This window comes from Esox lucius, chromosome 11, assembly GCF_011004845.1.
Source record: "Esox lucius isolate fEsoLuc1 chromosome 11, fEsoLuc1.pri, whole genome shotgun sequence".
Lineage (NCBI taxonomy): Eukaryota > Metazoa > Chordata > Actinopteri > Esociformes > Esocidae > Esox > Esox lucius.
The window spans coordinates 29412707-29434301 of NC_047579.1; the positions used below are offsets into that span (position 1 = coordinate 29412707).

At 42.1% G+C, this 21595-nt stretch overlaps 1 protein-coding gene across 3 annotated transcripts in view; it reads right to left on the bottom strand.

Moving 5' to 3' along the window:
* LOC105013096 (potassium channel subfamily T member 2) overlaps nt 1-21595 on the bottom strand; it is a 73866-nt gene that overhangs the window by 18731 nt on the left and 33540 nt on the right. For all 3 annotated transcript variants that reach the window (XM_020050607.2, XM_020050606.2, XM_020050605.2), the window contains exons 7-14: nt 18531-18605; nt 18090-18173; nt 17566-17660; nt 16122-16302; nt 14650-14814; nt 14210-14346; nt 9999-10062; nt 9421-9529 (exon numbers count right to left, since the gene is read on the bottom strand). In XM_020050607.2, coding sequence (XP_019906166.1) covers nt 9421-9529; nt 9999-10062; nt 14210-14346; nt 14650-14814; nt 16122-16302; nt 17566-17660; nt 18090-18173; nt 18531-18605 — 910 coding nt within the window. The remainder of the gene's footprint in view (nt 1-9420; nt 9530-9998; nt 10063-14209; nt 14347-14649; nt 14815-16121; nt 16303-17565; nt 17661-18089; nt 18174-18530; nt 18606-21595) is intronic.

The window sequence follows — 21595 nt, forward strand, 5'->3', positions numbered from 1 at the left end:
TAGCCTCAATCAGTATGAAATGATCCAGGAAGCCCCTCATGCCCTTGATGACTGAAGTATACACTATGTTTTGTAGGATCAGTATGTTGTGTCTGTGTGTACTGTATGTTGTGTCTGTGTGTACTGTATGTTGTGTCTGTGTGTACTGTATGTTGTGTCTCTGTCTACTGTATGTTGTGTCTCTGTCTACTGTATGTTGTGTCTGTGTGTACTGTATGTTGTGTCTGTGTGTACTGTATGTTGTGTCTGTGTGTACTGTATGTTGTGTCTGTGTGAACTGTATGTTGTGTCTCTGTCTACTGTATGTTGTGTCTGTGTGTACTGTATGTTGTGTCTGTGTGAACTGTATGTTGTGTCTGTGTGTACTGTATGTTGTGTCTCTGTCTACTGTATGTTGTGTCTGTGTGTACTGTATGTTGTGTCTGTGTGAACTGTATGTTGTGTCTCTGTCTACTGTATGTTGTGTCTGTGTGTACTGTATGTTGTGTTTCTGTCTACTGTATGTTGTGCCCTGTGTGTACTGTATTTTTTGTCTCTATCTATTGTAGGTTGTGTCTCTGTCTATTGTATGATGTGTGTACTGTATGTTGTGTGTACTGTATGTTTTGTCTGTGTGTACAGTATGTTGTGTGCGTGTACTGAACGTTGTGTCAGCATGTACTGAACGTTGTGTCAGCGTGTACTGAACGTTGTGTCTGTGTCTATTGCATACTGTGTTTCTGTATACTGTATGTTGGGCCTGTGTACTGTATGTTTGAGTGTGTAAGAGTATGTCCCTTTGAGTGTTTGAGTGTGTTAGCATGTGTCTCTGAGTGTTTGAGTGTGTTAGCATGTGTCTCTCTGAGTGTTTGTGTGTGTTAGCATGTGTCTCTGAGTGTTTGAGTGTGTTAGCATGTGTCTCTCTGAGTGTTTGAGTGTGTTAGCATGTGTCTCTCTGAGTGTTTGAGTGTGTTAGCATGTGTCTCTCTGAGTGTTTGAGTGTGTTAGCATGTGTCCCTCTGAGTGTTTGTGTGTGTTAGCATGTGTCTCTCTGAGTGTTTGAGTGTGTTAGCGTGTGTCTCTCTGAGTGTTTGAGTGTGTTAGCGTGTGTCCCTCTGAGTGTTAGTGTGTAAGTGAACAAGCACGCGTCCGTCTTGGAAATATTTCTACCATCCTCTAGTTCTCTTTTTTTAATGAGCACAGGTAAATCTTAAATGCTTTAGGAATCAATCAAAGGCGGATATAAAGTCAAGTCCTAGTTTAGGGGTTAAATATGTAGTCTGTAATTTTGTCCAATGGTTGAAAGAGCTGTTGAGCCAAAAAAAGACCCAGAGAATTTGTGTACGATATAATGTATTTATGCTCAGTGTCATCAAAACCAGTCACTTTCAAACGTATCATTTTGTGCCTAACTGAGGTACTATAGAGCTTCAACTTCTAGCCTGAAATGGGAGGTTTAAAAAAGGTTTGACATCCAGCCTGAAATGGGAGATTTAAAAAGGTTTGACATCCAGCCTGAAATGGGTAAGTTAAAAAAAGGACCCAGAATGCATCTTTAAGATGAACACTAATTGAATTAAAACATCTTTATTCATCTCAACAAATCCATCTTAGGGTCTCCCTTCCTTCATTAAGTCAGGCCAGTAAACACAACAGTTAAGATGAACATTAATTAACTCTGATGGAATTAATAAATGTTAATTAATCTCAACAAAACCATCCCAGACTCTCCCTGGCTCCATCAAGTTGTCTCCTTTGGGTGAATACACTGTACATGATTATTCAATCTGGCACCTTATTATTATTTTTATTATTATAACTCAAGAGCACTTTCCAACACGCTGGCAGAAACCAAGACCATCTGGTTTCAAGAAATAAGAGAGGATCCAGAGGCGAAGCTTGAAAACCAGATGCTTCTGTCTACTGGAAGCTCTGCTCAGGTGTTTCTTTTACGCCTGCTAAATCATGTTACAACAAAACAGAAAAGTAATTATAGCATAAATAAATAAACATGAATTTATCAAATGGACAACCGATCCCCCGTCAGATTCTCTTCACCTCCTCAGGCCGCTGTCAGTTTTTACACCTTTGGTGTCTATTTTGGGTTGTTTTGGAGTTGTTTTTTGCGCTGTATTTTGGTGGGGTTGTGGAAACCTTGCAACACTCCTGTAGTGCCATGTCTTATTAAGGGACCTTTCACACTGTCACACTCACACACAGGCCTGGAAGCAAATAGAACCCAACTGAACAAACACAGATAGCACACATCACTCCTACCAACGCTGAGCCTTTCTCCTTTGTTCTTCTGCTTTTGTCATCTTTTTATGAGGAAAAACCAACAGAGCTATTAGTGTTTTATGGCCTACTGAATGAGGCTCACGGAGATGCCATTTTCCCTGCTGTGTAATTGTTGATTACATTATGTGGGTAGTGTTCAGTACTAATAGGATTTTGGTCAGCTGTGCTTTGTATTGGGATTGTGGACAGAAACGTTAGTAGTTGGACTCATTCAATGTTGGCCGTTAGAGTGGAACCATATCATACTACTGTTGTATAAAGTATTCCAAATCTTTTGAATTTAGTAAACAAAAATCCTTCAAAGTGTGGCACCAAATGAAATGGAGTGGCATTTCTGACTTTTCATCATATAAATAAACAACTCTGTTATATCCAATCTGGCCTGAGCCAGCCACAGCATACTACCAGCTATTAGCCTACAACACATTTTTATCATAATGAACAACTTTTAATGAAGCTAGAACTGTCTTGTTATGCAGCCAGTCAGTGCTAGCGAGAGAGTTCAGCTGTTCCACAGCAAGTGATAGATCTTAGCCATTGGTGCCTGAGTGCACAATTCAAGTGGGCTAACTTGTTGCGGTTGATGATTGGTTGGTAGAATGCCTAATGCCACAGGATTTCTTCACTGCTTTTTTATCGGCTAATGAAGGCCTAACGAAGTGTTCCATCACACTTTCTGTGTATCTGGGCAGAAGTGTCTGCAAATGAGATTAGCAGTTGTTAAACTTTAAAAGCAAAGGGATGCAGATTTATGTTTCGGTTTGCGTCAAGCAGCCTTTATGGCCTTCATCAGTATCCTGCTAGCCTTGTTTTCCATTTGTAGAAAACATTATTACAGCATGGTGCTTGCAATGCCAGGATGGTGGGCTCAATGCCCAGGCTAACCAAAAGAAAGCTTACACCTATGAATGTAAATTGCTTTGCATAAAAAGTCTCCACAAAATAAACAGCAGACATTATCACACAATTTCACTGAAGCAGCTTGTACACATCAACGTGAATAGAAGCGCAATCAGGATTAAATCAGAAAGAAAAACAAACAAAGCATTCTTTATGTGAAGACAATCTATGAAAGAAGCATGAGGCCACACATTATTTTCCCCAAGACCATACTTATTAAGAAACAAGGGTCTACACAGACATACACAAAGACACATCATCAACTAGCACTTTGTTCCAGTAGCTTTGGATCAGCATTCATGCATCCCTCTGTCATTCTGGTCTCAAGTCCATTCATACAATTAAATGACCGAGCGGGAAGGCTTATTTTTACTCCTCAACACAGCATTCCATTTCTGTGTCCTCCAGTAAACAAATTTCGGCCATTGTGTGTACTGCATTTGTTTGTGTGTCTCTGTGTGAGTCAGACCCAGTATGTCTGTGTGTGTGTGTGTCTGCGTGAAGTCTCTGCGTGAATCAAATAAAGTATATCCAGAGCTGGGGTGTAACGGATTACAAAAAAAAAGAGTAAATGTAATCCATTACGTTACCAACATAAATATTGTAATTACATATACTTTAGAAAAAATGTATAATTACTTTTGGATTACGTCAATTGAAAAATAATAGGTGCGTGAAATAATTATGAGTTTTGATTTTTTATTTAATGTTATAAAAACATTGTTATTTTAACCAAAATATTAATTGCAAATGTGGATGCGCATAACCAGATTAGTGACAGCAAGTTTACAGGGGGTATAGAAAAGAATCACCCCCCTTTAAAATAATCACATTTTGTTGCTTTGCAGCCTGAAATGAAAATGGACAAAAACTATTTTTGTTTTATTCAGCCGTATTTACAACTTATAACAAGTGAAAGATATAATACCAACTTGTCAGAAAAAAAATACAAATAAAAAAACAGAATCACTGAGTTGGAAAAAGAATCACCCCCCTCCTAAAAATTACTTGTAAACCCAACCAAGTGTAGTTAATCACCTTCTCAATAGTACACAAAGCCAATTGACTTTCAACTGTGATCAGCTGTGGTCATTAGCTCAGCATGAAACAAGCTTTTCCTGAAGCATTTCAGTCCTTGGCAGTGCAACTGCACGGTCACCATCAAATTTAACTGAACTTGAGCAGTTCTGCAAAGTAGAGTGGTCAAATATTACAATGTCTAGAAGTGCAAAGTTAGTAGAGACATATCCCAACAGACTAAAGGCTGTAATTAAAGCAAAAGGTGGTTCAACAAAATACTGACACAAGGGGGTGATCCTTTTTCCAACTCAGTGATTTTGTTTTTTTATTTGTTTATTTTGTTCTGACATGTTGGTGTTATATCTTTCACTTGGATGTTATAAGTTGCACTGAGTAAATACAGTTGAATGAAATAAAAACTGTCTGTCTTCATTTCAGGCTGCAAAGCAACAAAATTTGATTATTTTAAATTCTTTCCTATACCCACTGTAAATGTATCTGTTTTTGGTTGGTTGGATGGCTTGTAAAAACAAAATATATCTTTGATAATATTAGCCGAGTCATATACAATTTTATTTAGTTATCTACTCAACGCATAATTCTCAGAACAATGATAGGTACTAGGCCTACCAGGTGTTATATATTTTTCAAGTTTCAAGGTTTATTTGTCAAATGCACCGAATAACTTTTACAGGAATTGTTTAATAGATTAGGGATTTGTTAGATACAATGGATATAAAAAGTCTACACACCCCTGTTAAAATGCCAGGTTCTTGTGATGTAAAAGAATGAAACAAAGATAAATCATGTCAGAACTTTTTCAACCTTTGATGTGACCTATTTTTTTTACATCACAAAAACCTGGCATTTTAACAGGGGTGTGTAGAGTTTTTATATCCACTGTAGCTGTAACATGGCGCTGCCTTCAAGATAAAACATTATCTTGAAGACATTTGAGGACAAAAGGTGTGTTGGGAAGCACAAAGGATGACTATTTGCATTTGACGTGGCCACATCAACTCCGTCCATACAGGTAGGCCATGTTATTCTACTTGCTTTGCGTCTCTGAAAAATGTGTTAATTGGTCATCATTGGCTGCTGACGTCATTTACTTTAAGCTAAGAGTGCAGGTTTATAATCACTGTTTATTTCTTTCATTTGCGTTTTGAAAATCCATCACTGGTGGCCATAATAATCGCAGATTACATTCGCGCAGGTAAATCTTATTTTCATGCAGGTGTTCACGCTTGCAAATGTTGGTTGTGGAGAAAATCATCAGAATACTGCTGATTTAGTTTACGCACGAAAAGCTACGGATATCTTAATTTTTATATACAACAATGTCAATACCCTTTTCGAGTAATTGCCATTTATTTTTCAAGAATGTTTTGAAGCAATTAAAAACATGAATAAAACACATAACAGAACAGGCTTAAGCGTCATTAGATTTTGGGTTATGTTCAGATAAAAAGTTAGATTCTGGAAGATCAAGGTTTATTGGAATGACTGAATATCTGACAGACCTTTAGCGTGTAATGTAGAGATGTAGCCCGATCATATTGAAGTAACAAGAAACCAGGCAAGCCTAGTTCAGCCGGCTCGCAATAGAAAGTTTTGCCATCCCGAGATTTGAACCCAGGTCACCCACATGAAAGGCTGTGTCGTCAACCACCACACCACGGAGCTGTATTTCTGTGAGGTGTCAGCATAGCCTCTGTCTGTATCCTGAACAAATCCTCTTTTGCCATTGGCCGTTTTAACATTTATTTGGCCATTCATGAATGAAATTGATATAGTTAAACTTACTAACGTTTTTTACTAAGTACCTCTACCACAAATAGCAGCTATGTATTGCGTTTACCACTGGCCGTTTTAACAGCGTATTAGCAGTATTAAGTTTTACCGGTATCTACTAACTTACTAGAATAGTTATAAGAATTGAGCAATTGCTAGCGAGTCTGCCAAAGCTATTTAATTTCATGGCATAGGAACATATTTTCTTTCATGGCAAAACATTTTGGGCATTCATGAATGACATTTATAGAATAACTATCAATAAAGGCGACGATAACTAACTTTTTCATCAAGTGAAAAGATGAGAGAATCGTGGAATCTACCAGAAATTATTAATTAATGTTGTTGCTCTCAATAGATTCGAATGTAGGCCTTCCATGTGAGAGACACTGTCATAAACCACTACGCCACGGAATTACAAGTTTCAGCAGTCGCCAGACTCCATTGAGGATTTTGTTAAATAGGCTTACTAGTATCTACTAACTTCCTAGGAATAATCAAAATAATTGTGCAATTTCTAGCGAGACAGAAGATGAACTATTCCATGTCTGTGTGTGTTCAATGTGTGTGTCTCTGTGTGAATCAGATACAGTATGTCTGTGTGTGTTCAATGTGTGTGTCTCTGTGTGAATCAGATACAGTATGTCTGTGTTCAATGTGTGTGTCTCTGTGTGAATCAGATACAGTGTGTCTGTGTTCAATGTGTGTGTCTCTGTGTGAATCAGATACAGTGTGTCTGTGTGTTCAATGTGTGTGTCTCTGCGTGAATCAGATACAGTGTGTCTGTGTTCAATGTGTGTGTCTCTGTGTGAATCAGATACAGTGTGTCTGTGTTCAATGTGTGTATCTCTGTGTGAATCAGATACAGTATGTCTGTGTGTGTTCAATGTGTGTGTCTCTGTGTGAATCAGATACAGTGTGTCTGTGTTCAATGTGTGTGTCTCTGCATGAATCAGATACAGTGTGTCTGTGTTCAATGTGTGTGTCTCTGTGTGAATCAGATACAGTATGTCTGTGTTCAATGTGTGTGTCTCTGTGTGAATCAGATACAGTGTGTCTGTGTTCAATGTGTGTGTCTCTGCATGAATCAGATACAGTATGTCTGTGTTCAATGTGTGTGTCTCTGTGTGAATCAGATACAGTATGTCTGTGTGTGTTCAATGTGTGTGTCTCTGTGTGAATCAGATACAGTATGTCTGTGTTCAATGTGTGTGTCTCTGCATGAATCAGATCCAGTGTGTCTGTGTGTTCAATGTGTGTGTCTCTGTGTGAATCAGATACAGTATGTCTGTGTTCAATGTGTGTGTCTCTGCATGAATCAGATCCAGTGTGTCTGTGTGTTCAATGTGTGTGTCTCTGTGTGAATCAGATACAGTATGTCTGTGTTCAATGTGTGTGTCTCTGCATGAATCAGATCCAGTATGTCTGTGTGTGTTCAATGTGTGTGTCTCTGTGTGAATCAGATACAGTATGTCTGTGTTCAATCTGTGAATCTCTGCGTGAGTTGAATCCCCCCGGCGATGGATGATTATTGCAGGTCTGCCAAAACAGCAACTCTGATTAAATGAGCATGCAGGCATTGTGTGTGACGGTGTGTGAGTGAGCAGTCATTGACCAGGCTAGAGGAACACGAGTCACCGTTAGTCAACGTTTGGTCTGGGAAAATCAATTAGCTCCATGCAACCCATTTAATCCACAAGCCCATTAGGAATCATTTAAACCTCCTCTTATCTTTCCCACAGAGTGCACAAGTGTCTGTCTGCTCTCTTTCTCTCTCTGCATAGAGGCATCTGAACCGATATCATCTATTCTAATTGACATTATTCAGCTGTTACACAATTTGCAGGGATCAAATCAAGTCTATACTGCATCTCATTAATGCCACCCACACTGGCACTTAACCAGAGGATCCAGTGGCCTTCCACGAAATGTCTGACTGAAAGCTCCGTGTGACGGCTGCCCCCGGATTGGTTATCCAGTTTGATTCGCACTGGTTACTTGATCACTGAACGGAGGACACAGTATTACGGAGTCGCCTAATAAAAATGGATTGTCTGTGTCAGGTGAACCTACTCTCCCACACAATGATGTATGGCTCTTTGAAGTGAATTATGTTAATAACGAATAACAGTTGCAAAACCATTGACCTTCATTTAGATTTCTGCCAACAGTTTAGATTACAACTCTATTCATAGTGCTTTCATCCCCTATTCTAACGGTAGATGTTCCTATTCCACCACTTAACTGGATATCAGTCAACATTCGTTTTCAAGGAATAGACCACTTAAGTGCAGTGAATTCTATGAAAAGCCGAACAGGATCAAACACGATGAAAGGAATTCATCTTGCAGAGAGACGTCTGATGTAGTGCCTACAGTACTGCATAGGCATAGCTACTAATACTGTATCACATCACAGACATGCAAATGAATAATTGCAAGTGTCCCTCAAACACCAGCATTGGCCTGAGATCCTGAAATGTTCAGAAGCTGATACCATAACATTCAACACTGTCCCTTACAGCACAGACCAACAATCCCCTCAGCACCGAAGCCTTTTCAGCCGCGACAATTGATATGGGACAGAACAAGCTGCAGAATAAACAGGTAGGTCAACAGAGACGCCATGCTTATTGCTAGCCCATTTTCCTGCAGATCACTGGGCCTGAAACTGATAACAAAACCATTTATAATTAAGATGGAATGGTAAACCAGGACGAAAACACAATTACCTGCCTATAAGAAATATGTTCAGTAGTCAGATACTCTGTAGTAGTAACAGAATCAGCCAAACTGGATTTGAGCTGGGATGAAGGCATATAGCTAGTACTGACTTTGAGCTTGTCTCTTGAGCCAGAGAGCTACTTCTGCAATCTTTGCATGGCTACAGTTAAGTCATATGTGACTGTTTTGCAAGTTTGAGCAATCAGAGAAATAGATAAAAAGGAGACAGAGACAGAAAAACACAGAGATGCAAGAGAGATTTTTGCCTGCTCATCTTTTCGTCTCCTCTTCCTTACCAGTTGATTGCAACATTCTGACAATTTTGTTTCTCAGGAGACATAGTGTCCATCCCTCTTCCGAGACACACTGCCAGCACAATCTGTTCATTGTAGCATTGCCGGAGAGAAGGAAAAAAGCAACGCTTCTTTGTACTATCTAATCTGACAGGGAATGCATTTAAAACATCTGTGAACAGTCTCACAAATCACACGAGGCGTTCAGGTGGAAAATTAGACAGCAACTCAGACCAACGTTAATCAAGCAGAGCACAAACTCATGGGGAATAGTTGTCAGTATGCTGAAACCGAGACATATATGCATGTACAAATGCTCATGCATGCATGAACACAACTCAGGCAAAGCATATAACTCATTCACCACACACACACACACACACACACACATACACAGGTAACCTTCCTCAGACCTGCAAACTTGACATGGAACTTGTTCTCGGGTTTGAGGATCTGGACATACAGGGGGCAGTTTGGGGCAAAATCCTTTACTGCCCAGGCTCTGAGAATGGTCTGGTGATCCTGGTTGAAAACAAGAGAGAGTTGAGAGAGAATGAGGTGGAAGAGAGAGAGAGAGAGTCAAAGAGGGAGAGAAGACATCATTAGCAGCATATAGCTAGCTCCATCACAGTCACATCCTTAATTCCCTCTCTCTAGTTCCCTAAAAATCCTCTTCAAATAATACACAAAGCTTTCAACAGAACTGACATGCCTGTAGCCAGACTGAAAAAGTTCCCACAATATGTAAGCAACTATGTCACATTGCCCTGGGAGGTGTGAAATAGTGTGCCGAGAATGGCAAATACAAATAATGACAAGCCAGAGAAAAATACAAATAAATGTGTCAATTTGTTTGTTAGAACATCATTGACATTTCAGTACAAAGAAGGTAGAGGATAAAAAGCTAGAAAGTAGGGAAAGAAGTGGGGAAGACAGGCGAATGGATGGCGGTATTGTAGACGTTAAAGGATTAGGAGACTGAGGAACGTACAGCAGCGAAGCGGTCCACCTCAAATCGGTTACTGAGGATAAAACAGGCCTCAGCATCGTCCATCCTACAGCCAGCACGTAGAGCAGCAACAGGGCCAGGACAAGCCAGGACACAGGTCAGATGGAGGAGGAGGAGGAGGAGGGGAAGGAGGAGGGAGGAAGGAACAGGGATGAAAGGATTGGAGCAGAGAGAAAGGGGGCGGATGTTGTTGTCACGTTATTGAGGGAGAACAAGGAAGTAGCAGGATAATAGAAGTATGAGTCTTCTACCCCACACTATCTCACTGGCAGTGAATATCCGGCCAATCAATGAACAGTTCCCTCTAGAACATATGGACCCCTTAGTAAAATTAGCAAAAAGGCTATGAAAAATGTTTTTGTCATTGGAACTTATTTTGGAACCGGTTCTATGATCAGATGTGACAAAAATAAAGCTTCTGTGCCGCAAATAAAGTGTGTTTTACTTAAAAAGAAAGATTCCCGCCCAATAAACCTACTCCTCACTATGGTGTTGGATACATGTGATGCTGTGGGGCTGCATACTTTTTAGTTGAAGAGGTTTTTTTTGTTGAAGATTTGAGTCCACAAATGAGGACTAAAGATTCTCAAGGATATGGAAGGATACTAAATAGACAAAAACTCTCATAAACCTTGCTTTGCGTTCTCCCATCCCATCAAACATTATAATAAAAGTGCTTTTTTGGCAAAAAAATTATAAATTATTAAATGCAGTGGGCTCAATAATTGTGAAATATTTTTGAGAAAAGCGTTTTTTGGTTGATTAAGAATGTGTCTTTCATTGAACAATATTCCCTGAAACAAAGTTTAGATTTCTCTCATGTTTTGAGTATAAGATCAACTTGGTAAACAACAACGCAATCTTTCCATAGCATTTGTTCTATCCTTAACGAAATGTCCAATAATTCTGGAGGGCACTGCATATATTTCTCTCGTTTTTATTTAAATAGTGTGGCGAATGGTGAATGAGTGTGGCTGGGTAACTGGGTTCTCTCTCCTGGATAGCTAACCAAATATACCTTCTGCACATGGGCTAGTTCTGCTGCCCAGATGTGAAACAGGCATTCCAAGGATGGGGCAGTACAGAGAACAGATGGGGCCAGATGAGGGCAAGTGCAAGATGAGGGCAGGATGGGGTTGGTATGAGGGTAAGATGGGGACGGTCAGATCCGGTCGTATTTCTTATTATAGAGTTAGTACTCTACTGTATAGACTGGATGTTTGTGCTCAGTGGACAGGATGTTTGAGGCTCTACGTTATGGACAGGATGTTTCTGTTCTACTTTATGTACTGGAAGATGGTGCTTTACTTTATAGACTGGATGTTTGAGCACAACACTATGGACTGGACGTTTGTGCTTTAATTTATAGACCTGATTTACAGTGGGGCAAAAAAAGTATTTAGTCAAGGTTCAAGGTTCAAGTCAGCCACCAATTGTGCAAGTTCTCCAACTCAAAAAAATTAGAGAGGCCTATAATTTTCATCATAGGTACACTTCAACTATGAGAGACAAAATGAGGGAAAAAGTTCCAGAAAATCACATAGTAGGATTTTTAATGAATGTATTGGTAAAAAATGGTGGAAAATAAGTATTTGGTCAATAACAAAAGTTCATCTCAATACTTTGTTATATACCCTTTGTTGGCAATGACAGAGGTCAAAAATGTTCTGTAAGTCTTCACAAGGTTTTCACACACTGTTGCTGGTATTTTGGCCCATTCCTCCATGCAGATCTCCTCTAGAACAGTGATGTTTTGGGGCTGTCACTGGGCAACACAGATTTTCAACTCCCTCCAAAGATTTTCTATGGGGATGAAATCTGGTGACTGGCTAGGCCACTCCAGGACCTTGAAATGCTTCTTACGAAGCCACTCCTTTGTTGCCCGGGCGGTGTGTTTGGGATCATTGTCATGCTGAAAGACCCAGCCACGTTTCATCTTCAATGCCCTTGCTGATGGAAGGAGGTTTTCACTCAAAATCTCACGATACATGGCCCCATTCATTCTTTCCTTTACACGGACCAGTCATCCTGGTCCCTTTGCAGAAAAACCACCCCAAAGCATGATGTTTCCACCCCCCTGCTTCACAGTAGGTATGGTGTTCTTTCTCCTCCAAACATGACGAGTTGAGTTTTTACCAAAAACTATGACATTCTCCCAATCCTCTTGTGGACCATCCAAATGCTCTCTAGCAAACCTCAGACAGGCCTGGACATGTACTGGCTTAAGCAGGGGGACACGTCTGGCACTGCAGGATTTGAGTCCCTGACGGCATAGTGTGTTACTGATGGTAGCCTTTGTTACTTTGGTCCCAGCTCTCTGCAGGTCATTCACTAGGTCCCCCCGTGTGGTTCTGGGATCATTCACCGTTCTTGTGATCATTTTGACACCATGGGGTGAGATCCAGTACCTCCAAATCCGAGGCCATGGTCCTCAGTCGGAAAAGGGTGGCTTGCCCACTTCAGGTTGGTGGAGAGTGCCTGCCTCAAGTGGAGGAGTTTAAGTATCTAGGGGTCTTGTTCACGAGTGAGGGAAGGATGGAACGGGAGATTGACAGACGGATCGGTGCAGCTTCTGCAGTAATGCCGTCGATGTATCGGTCTGTCGTGGTGAAGAAAGAGCTGAGCCGCAAGGCGAAGCTCTCGATTTACCAGTCAATCTACGTTCCTACTCTCACCTATGGTCATGAGCTTTGGGTCATGACCGAAAGGACAAGATCCCGGATACAGGCGGCCGAAATGAGCTTTCTCCGCAGGGTGGCCGGGCGATCCCTTAGAGATAGGGTGAGAAGCTCGGTCACCCGGGAGGAGCTCAGAGTAGAGCCGCTGCTCCTCCACATCGAGAGGGGTCAGCTGAGGTGGCTTGGGCATCTTTTTCGGATGCCTCCGGAACGCCTTCCTGGGAAGGTGTTCCGGTCCCGTCCCACCGGGAGGAGACCCCGGGGAAGACCTAGGACACGCTGGAGGGACTATGTCTCCCGGCTGGCCTGGGAACGCCTCGGTGTCCCCCCGGAAGAGCTAGAGGAAGTGTCTGGGGAGAGGGAAGTCTGGGCATCCCTGCTTAGACTGCTGCCCCCGCGACCCGGCCCCGGATAAGCGGAAGAAGATGGTATGGTATGGTATGGTATGGGGTGAGATCCGGCGTGGAGCCCCGGATCGAGGGAGATTATCAGTGGTCTTGTATGTCTTCTATTTTCTTAGAATTGCTCCCACAGTTGATTTCTTCACACCAAGCTGCTTACCTATTATAGGTTCAGTCTTCCCAGCCTGGTGCAGGTCTACAATTTTGTTTCTGGTGTCCTTTGACAGCTCTTTGGTCTTGGCCATAGTGGAGTTTCGAGTTTGACCGTTTGAGGTTGTGGACAGGTGTCTTTTATACTGATAACAAGTTCAAACAGGTGACATTAATACAGGTAACAAGTGGAGGACAGAGGAGCCTCTTAAAGAAGAAGTTACAGGTCTGTGAGAGCCAGAAATCTTGCTTGTTTGTAGGTGACCAAATCCTTATTTTACAGAGGAATTTACCAATAAATAAGAGGAATTTATTTACCAAATAAATAATTTTGTCTCTCATAGTTGAATTGTACCTATGATGAAAATTACAGGCCTCTCTCATCTTTTTAAGTGGGAGAACTTGCACAATTGGTGGCTGACTAAATACTTTTTTGCTCCACTGTATGTGCTCTATTTTGTGGACTGGATGTTTGTGCCCTCTGGACAGAATGTTTGTGCTCTAATTTATGGATGGGATTTTCAGCTGAACTTTATGGACAGGATGTTTGTACTCTTTTTTTATTGACTGTATGCTTGTGCTCGACTTTATGGACTGGATTTTCTGTTGGACTTTATGGACAGGATGTTTGTACTCTTTTTTTATTGACTGGATGTTTGTGCTCTACTTTATTGACTGGGTGTTTGTTCTATACATGGACCGGATGTTTTTCCTCTACTTCATGGAGTGTTAAATTATTCTGAGCTACACAACATGCCACAACTCCATATGAGAAACCCAGAGAATGACTCATACAGTGCTATGACATTTAAATTACAGTAGTCAATTAAATCAAATGTAGGATTTCAAAACAAACACAGAAAGGGCAGTGTGGAAAATCTATTACTGATTACTCTAAATCCTGTCCAACGAGATGGTGTTTTTTTTCCTTGGACTGAGGCCCGTGGGCAGGTCCGAGACTCACTTGGCCCTCATCAGGTCCTGGTCTTTGAGAGCGGAGCCCTGCAAGTAGATGACCCTCTGGGCCCACAGAGGTACGTGGAGCACCCTCCGCACCTGCACATCCATCTCTGCTGGACACAGGATCACCACATAATAGTCCTACAGGGACAAACACACACTGGGGTTACTGGAAGGGCAGGCAGGGACACACAGACCACTCAGAGATATGGTCACATTTTAAGACACACACACACACGCACACACACACACACTGTCTTAAATGTTGTGTATGAGCTATGTTGTTTTAACAATACTGATGATGATTTAATCACATAACCTCAGCTGCTTAAGAAGAAAATACACACACACACACACACTGTCATTCACATATACCACCTCACCTGTACAGTACATTCATAGCATATCTGCGTTTCTCTAATAATGTTTTTTTTTTGGTGAGACCTGCAGTCTGGGGTGAGCAAAGAACTCATTGAGGAAGTCCATGAGGAGGTCTATCTTGAGACAGCTGACACACAGCACCACGTGCTTCTCTGTCTGGGCTCGGTAGCGACTGTAGTTCCCCCCCGATTTCTGCCGCTCCATCCACAGGAACGCCAGCTGTTCAAACTAGACAGAAGTAAAGACAGACAGTAGCATTGAGGTGGTGATGGGTAAACAGCACGGTAACAGTAATAGATAGAGTGTAGGGTTGAGGAAATAAAGGCTTTATAGCTAATACACCACGACTAAGAACTGTTCTTAGGCACTGCACATCACAGAGTGCCTGGACACAGCGCTCAGCCGTGGAATATTGGGAAAATTTCAGAAACCCTTGAGATGCCTAATTGCTTTTATAAACTGGTTACCAACGCAATTCAGCCTGTAAATCACACACTTTATAATGTTTCTCTGTGTTGACAACTGGTTTATAATAACAGAAAAGCATCTCAAGCTTCGTAGTGTATGGCAGATTTACCACAGCACTGTCACAATTCAATTATGGCCCCTATTTAGGTACCTCTTCTCTTAGTGTTGAGGTAGTGACAGATCAACAGTGGAGTTGAGGTAGTGACAGATCAAAAGTGGAGTTGAGGTAGTGACAGATCAACAGTGGAGTTGAAGTAGTGATGTAAAGGTTGAAGTGGAAATATATTAACAGTACGGTGGAGGTGGTGCTAGATATACAGCAGCGATAACAATGATAAATAGAGGTTAAAATGCAACCAGGAAGCTGGCTGCATGTTAGTGCGCTCTGTGGGGCTGCCATGTGCAGTAGACAGACTGGGAGGGAGGCAAGCAGGAGGACTGGAGGGTCTCCTCTCACTGTCAGCAAACAAGGCTGAGACTGACACGCTTAGACAGTTTGAGGGGGAAATGGGGAAAAGGGGTGGTGGTGGGGGCAGTAAATGTCAAGGGGTATTTATGGATGAAAGCAAGAGAGAGTGGGAGGACCACATGGCTGTGGGTGCCATTTCCTGCCCTGCTCAAGCAAGCCTCCCAGAGTACAGCGACTCAGACCAACCACCTCCCAAACACACACACAGGTTCCTATTATCACCCCTTCACATCTCCTCTGAGCAACAGAGGCCCCATGCCAACACTGGGAATTGGGGACCCACAAATAACCCCGGAATAACAGAGGGTGTGTTCTGTCTGTGATAGGTCCGCTGCCCCTCTGTGGTACCAGGAAAATGACAGCAGAGGGATTTGGTGAGATGTCAGTGAAACTGCTATGGACAGGATATGACAGATCTATAGTTATAATATTCACCAACACGCTGAGGCCTTCGGATGCAGGACATTATTGTTGAATAGAATCCCCCTCAGGGGATACTGTACACCAGGGACTATATCAACAACATGATCAGGGACTACATCAACAACAACACGATCAGAGACTATATCAACAACAACGTGATCTGGTTCCTTCCTACCTGTATGGGAAGCACAATGAGCGCCACACAGATCATGATGACCACCAGCAGCTGAGAGGGCCAGATCTGGGGGGTGACATCGCCAAAGCCCACCGTGGAGAAGGTCACCACGCAGAAGTAGAGTGAGTCAAACAGAGTCAGGTTGTTCCCCGCTCGCTCCAGGTGCTGGATCCCACAGATGCTGTGGAGGAGGAGGGGGAGGAAGAGGGCATTGGGAAAGGATGAAAAAGATTGATGATGAAAGGAGAATAAGAGGATAGAGGTCATGGCGAGGTGGAAGAGAGAACATGATGGTGGCGATTGAGAGGTGAGGGGTTGAGTGGGTGAGGAACAGGGAGATGGACAGGCAGGGGGGAGGAGAGGAACAGAGAAATGGACAGGGAGGGGGGAGGAGAGGAACAGGGAGATGGACAGGGAAGAGGGAGGAGAGGAACAGAGAAATGGACAGGGAGGAGGGAGGAGAGGAACAGAGAGATGGACAGGGAGGAGGGAGGAGAGGAACAGAGAGATGGACAGGGAGGGGGGAGGAGAGGAACAGAGAAATGGACAGGGAGGAGGGAGGAGAGGAACAGAGAAATGGACAGGGAAGAGGGAGGAGAGGAACAGAGAGATGGACAGGGAGGAGGGAGGAGAGGAACAGAGAGATGGACAGGGAAGAGGGAGGAGAGGAACAGAGAGATGGACAGGGAGGAGGGAGGAGAGGAACAGAGAGATGGACAGGGAAGAGGGAGGAGAGGAACAGAGAGATGGACAGGGAAGAGGGAGGAGAGGAACAGAGAGATGGACAGGGAGGAGGGAGGAGAGGAACAGAGAGATGGACAGGGAGGAGGGAGGAGAGGAACAGAGAGATGGACAGGGAGGAGGGAGGAGAGGAACAGAGAGATGGACAGGGAGGAGGGAGGAGAGGAACAGAGAGATGGACAGGGAGGAGGGAGGAGAGGAACAGAGAGATGGACAGGGAGGAGGGAGGAGAGGAACAGAGAGATGGACAGGGAGGAGCAAGTCAACATGATAGGAAACCAGAGGAAACTACCCAAGTGTGTCAAGTACGCTTTCAGTGAGAAAAGATTCAAGTGTAACATGACAGAGGTTGCATGTATCTGCAGGTCTGATAGTTGTGTGTGTGTGTGTGTGTACACCTGTATGCTTGCCTGCGGAAGGGTTGTGTGTACAGTGTAAGTGCACTGTGTGTATATGTCCAGTGTATTTACCCAGAGCTGAAGGGTGGGTTGAGTCAACATTATAATGTCAGTAGGTCAGGCAATCTCCTCAAGGAGGCTTTTCAGCCCTCCGTGATCTAATGTTAAAGCATCAGCCTGGGCTGTTCCTCATGGCTAAGCTCTGCCACAGCCACTCCCTCCCTCCCCCCTCCCTCCCTCCATCCCTCCCACCCTCCCCCTCCATCCCTCTTGCCTCACTGCCACCTGTAATAGCAGAGACCCACCAGGTGAACATGAGGCAGACCAGTGTGCAGATGAGGATAAGGACCTGGTTGAACATGGCTGAGTGGGTACGCTGGATGGCTCGGTGCAGATCATTCTGAAACACAAACAGCGATGAAGAGAGGACATTTGGGAGAAAAGAAAGACAAAAGGAAAGACAGAGAAACTATAAACGCCACTGCATCCCTGAAGTGCCACAAAAAACAGAGAAGCTGACAGTGGACAAAAAAAGGACAAAACCAATTTGATGGAGAGAATGAAGAAAAAAGTAATACAATACATGTAAGTCTGTAACAACGAGTGGGAGTCCAACCATTTGGTAAAAGTTGGCAAGAGAAAAAAACAAAGATAGAGAGCAACACAATGCTACTAAGAAATGCAGAGATAGGCACCCATAGTGTAATGAAAACAAACTAAAGGGATGAACGTTATGACACAAAAGGACACCTGGAGAACATAAAGAGAGAATGATGGTGAAATAAGGAAACAGAGCGATATAAAGAGAGCGATAAATGTCTTTCCTCACTATCATGTTCTCCAAGGCATGTTTGGCCAGCCAGCAGTTGAGAAATACAGGGATGAACAGATTTCTGAGGGAGGGCAAAATCACCTGAGGGAGAGAAAGATTTAGTCAGTGATTGAAACAGATTTCGTCAATGTTTTTGCCAGTGATTTAGGAAGACTTAGTCAGTGTTTTGGCAAGTGATTTAGAAAGACTTAGTCAGTGTTTTGGCAAGTGATTTAGAAAGACTTAGTCAGTGTTTTGGCGAGTGCTAATGGCACAAATCCACCATCATGACTCATCAAATGTCCACATCTTCAGTCTATTCAGTAAGAGACCTCCAACATCCTACACAGCTGTGTGATATTTAGGGAAATCCAGTACAACATGGCCACAGAAGCATTTCCCCGGCAGAAAATTTGATGGTCTCTGTGTTCTGTAAGGCATGCGTTTGATTAAACTCACAGTGATCACAAAGGGAACTGCACTGATCATCTCCAGGATGAAGGGAACACGCAACACTTGCTCCCAAACGTTGCCCTGGAAACACAACCACACACGGATGTCAGGAAAATCCCCTTTTCATGGTGACCTCTGGTGACCACTGTTAAGTTTGTGAATGAACTGGCCACGTTCCCTGACAAACATGGAAATGGAGAAATATGGCACTTCTTTGCTCGTTGCTCGCTCCCATTTAAAAACCTGAGAAACTGCTCTTCTTGTTTGTGCACAACAAGATATAGAAAATCTTGTCCCTTTATTTTGTATTTTTTTTTAACATTGCAGCCACAGCCTGCTTAATGCTGACAGGAGACTGGTTAGTGTGGGTGGACAGCAAAAGCCGGGCCTTGTCTATGTCCACAGAGAAATCAATGGAGGTTTAAGCATAAATACCTCCACCTCCTCTTCCAGCCCCCTGGCTGACATTGTAGCAGACTAGGAGGTGTGAGCCAGGATGTGATGGGGCCACAGACCAATAGTCACAGCAACAGTTTGTTGTTGCAGACATCAAAGAGCAGTGATGCTGGGTAACCCTCGAGGGAAAGGGATCACAGGCTGCCTCTCCCTGAGCGGGGACTTCTTTCACCAGTCACTCTTGTGAATTATTCAGTAGGGAGAGCCTGCTGAGCAATTCTCAATATATGCCTAATACCTCTCGGATTTATGCTTCATCTAGACTGTATAGCTAAGGTTTTTCATATGCTCTAAAGATGACAAGTCCATTCCACTTGTAGCCATATCTAGGCGTACTAGAATATACCACCTGTAGCTTCATAGAAATACATGGTACATAATTGCAAACATTACAAAAAGTTGAAATGTTTTAGATTTAAAAAAAATTGGTTGATACCATTCAATTGTTAAGGTAGTAGAATATATTCTAAATATTAGATATTTACAATGTAGCTCACAAAATGTTCATTTTATGCAACCAGGACCGTAGACAGCTATGAGCTCACCGAGGTAATTATAAAAAAATATGTACATCTATAAACATTTTCAAATAAAAACCAATCGGCGCAATATAACAATGTAATCAGGAGTTGAAAACATCTGGTGGGGTGTTTCCATGGAACTGCATCTGAAATGACTGGTGTGCGATGCGCCTCTGTGTTGACTGGATCGCTGCTCAAGTTCACAGCCGGCCGGGATCAAGCAATCCAGCCACACACCAACGTCGAAATGATATGGCATGAAACAAGGTATGTCCCTAGGTCAGCTAACAATCAGGAATGAATTAGGTAACCCAGGGTGTTTGCTATAAACTAAATATATATTTAAGTTACAGAGCTTTAAGCAGCTATATTAAGTGATTGGCACAAGGGAAGAATGAAAGTGACGCTAAACAATGGCATTCGTTTTTTCTATGCAACTAGTTCGCTAGCTACTAATGCTATGTATGTTCTCAAGAAAGATTGATCAACTCTATTATTCCTGTTTGAGGTATTTTAAGAAGGCGAAACAAAGGGAAGGAAATGAGGGGACCCCGAATTGAGTCCAAATATGTGCATGTGATTAAGTCCGCAATTGCTCATTCATGTGATTAAGGCCATGGCATCAAAATCTCACTACAGCCAGGTACCCAAAGTAGGCAACCCTGCAAAAGATAACTGACATTAATACATATTACAGCTAACATAGTATATGCATAATGCTGTGGATCTCCTATTTTTTTCCCTTTACATAGTTAGTGCACAATATAATCTCAGTTTTTACCTCAGAAAATGTGAAACTGATGATTACTAAAAAAATATATTTCATGACAGAAAAATCAAGTTAACTGTTCCTTAAAATGGGTGAAAAATGTACAGCAGAAATATACAAGAAGAGGGAAGACTTGTCTTGAATGGAGCGTAATGTAAATAACCCAACTTCCACAAAGGTGTCAAAACTCATTTGTAGCACCTTTAATCCTATTATTTTCTTACCGTTCGTCCTCACTGTACCTTCTCATCAAATACCACAAACAAATTTGCTCGGTTTGGAGCACCCCTGAAGTACCCCGTAATGTTAATTTGACTAGTAAGCCTATGGTGTCATGAGTGTTCTCAGGTTCCCCCTGTGGAGGTAGTAAAGCAGGCCTTTATCAGTTGGCCTACGCTTCCCTTTAACCAAATGATACTGTACATTATTATATAATAATATTTATTATCATTATAGTTTAATGTATATATTCTGTATATATATATTTTTATCTGGTATAGTTCTTTTATTTATTTTGTATTATTATTTTCTTATTTCTTATTTTCTTATTTTCTCACTTATTATTTCATGCAGATTATTCCTCTATAATGAAAAGCACTTTACCCACGCAATAAATTATTATTATTATTATGTGGAGAGGCTACATACCCCCAGGGGTCCTAGTACCCCTGGTTGGGAACCACTGGACTAATGTAGGAATTTAATCCTGGCCACAGCCTGTAATTTATAGGTAGCCTGGTGCACTACAGTGAGCTGTAAGATAAGTCAGTAAAGCAAATGTAATCTATTTGCTTTGATTATTATATTCTTAGGTATTGGATCACGTCCAACAACAATCGTTTTAATCTGTTAAACCTTTGATCACATGCTACTACAAACCCGATTCCAAAAAAGTTGGGACACTGTACAATTGTGAATAAAAACAGAATGCAATCATGTGGAAGTTTCAAATTTCAATATTTCATTCAGAATACAACATAGATGACATATCAAATGTTTAAACTGAGAAAATGTATCACTTTGAGTGAAAAAAGTTGATTTTAAATTTTATGGCATCAACACATCTCAAAAAAGTTGGGACAAGGCCATGTTTAACACTGTGTGGGATCCCCTCTTCTTTTTATAACAGACTGCAAACGTCTGGGGACTGAGGAGACAAGCTGCTCAAGTTTATGAATAGGAATTTTGTCCCATTCTTGTCTAATACAGGCTTCTAGTTGCTCAACTGTCTTAGCTCTCCTTTGTCGCACCTTCCTCTTTATGATGCGCCAAATGTTTTCTATGGGTGAAAGATCTGGACTGCAGGCTGGCCATTTCAGTACCCG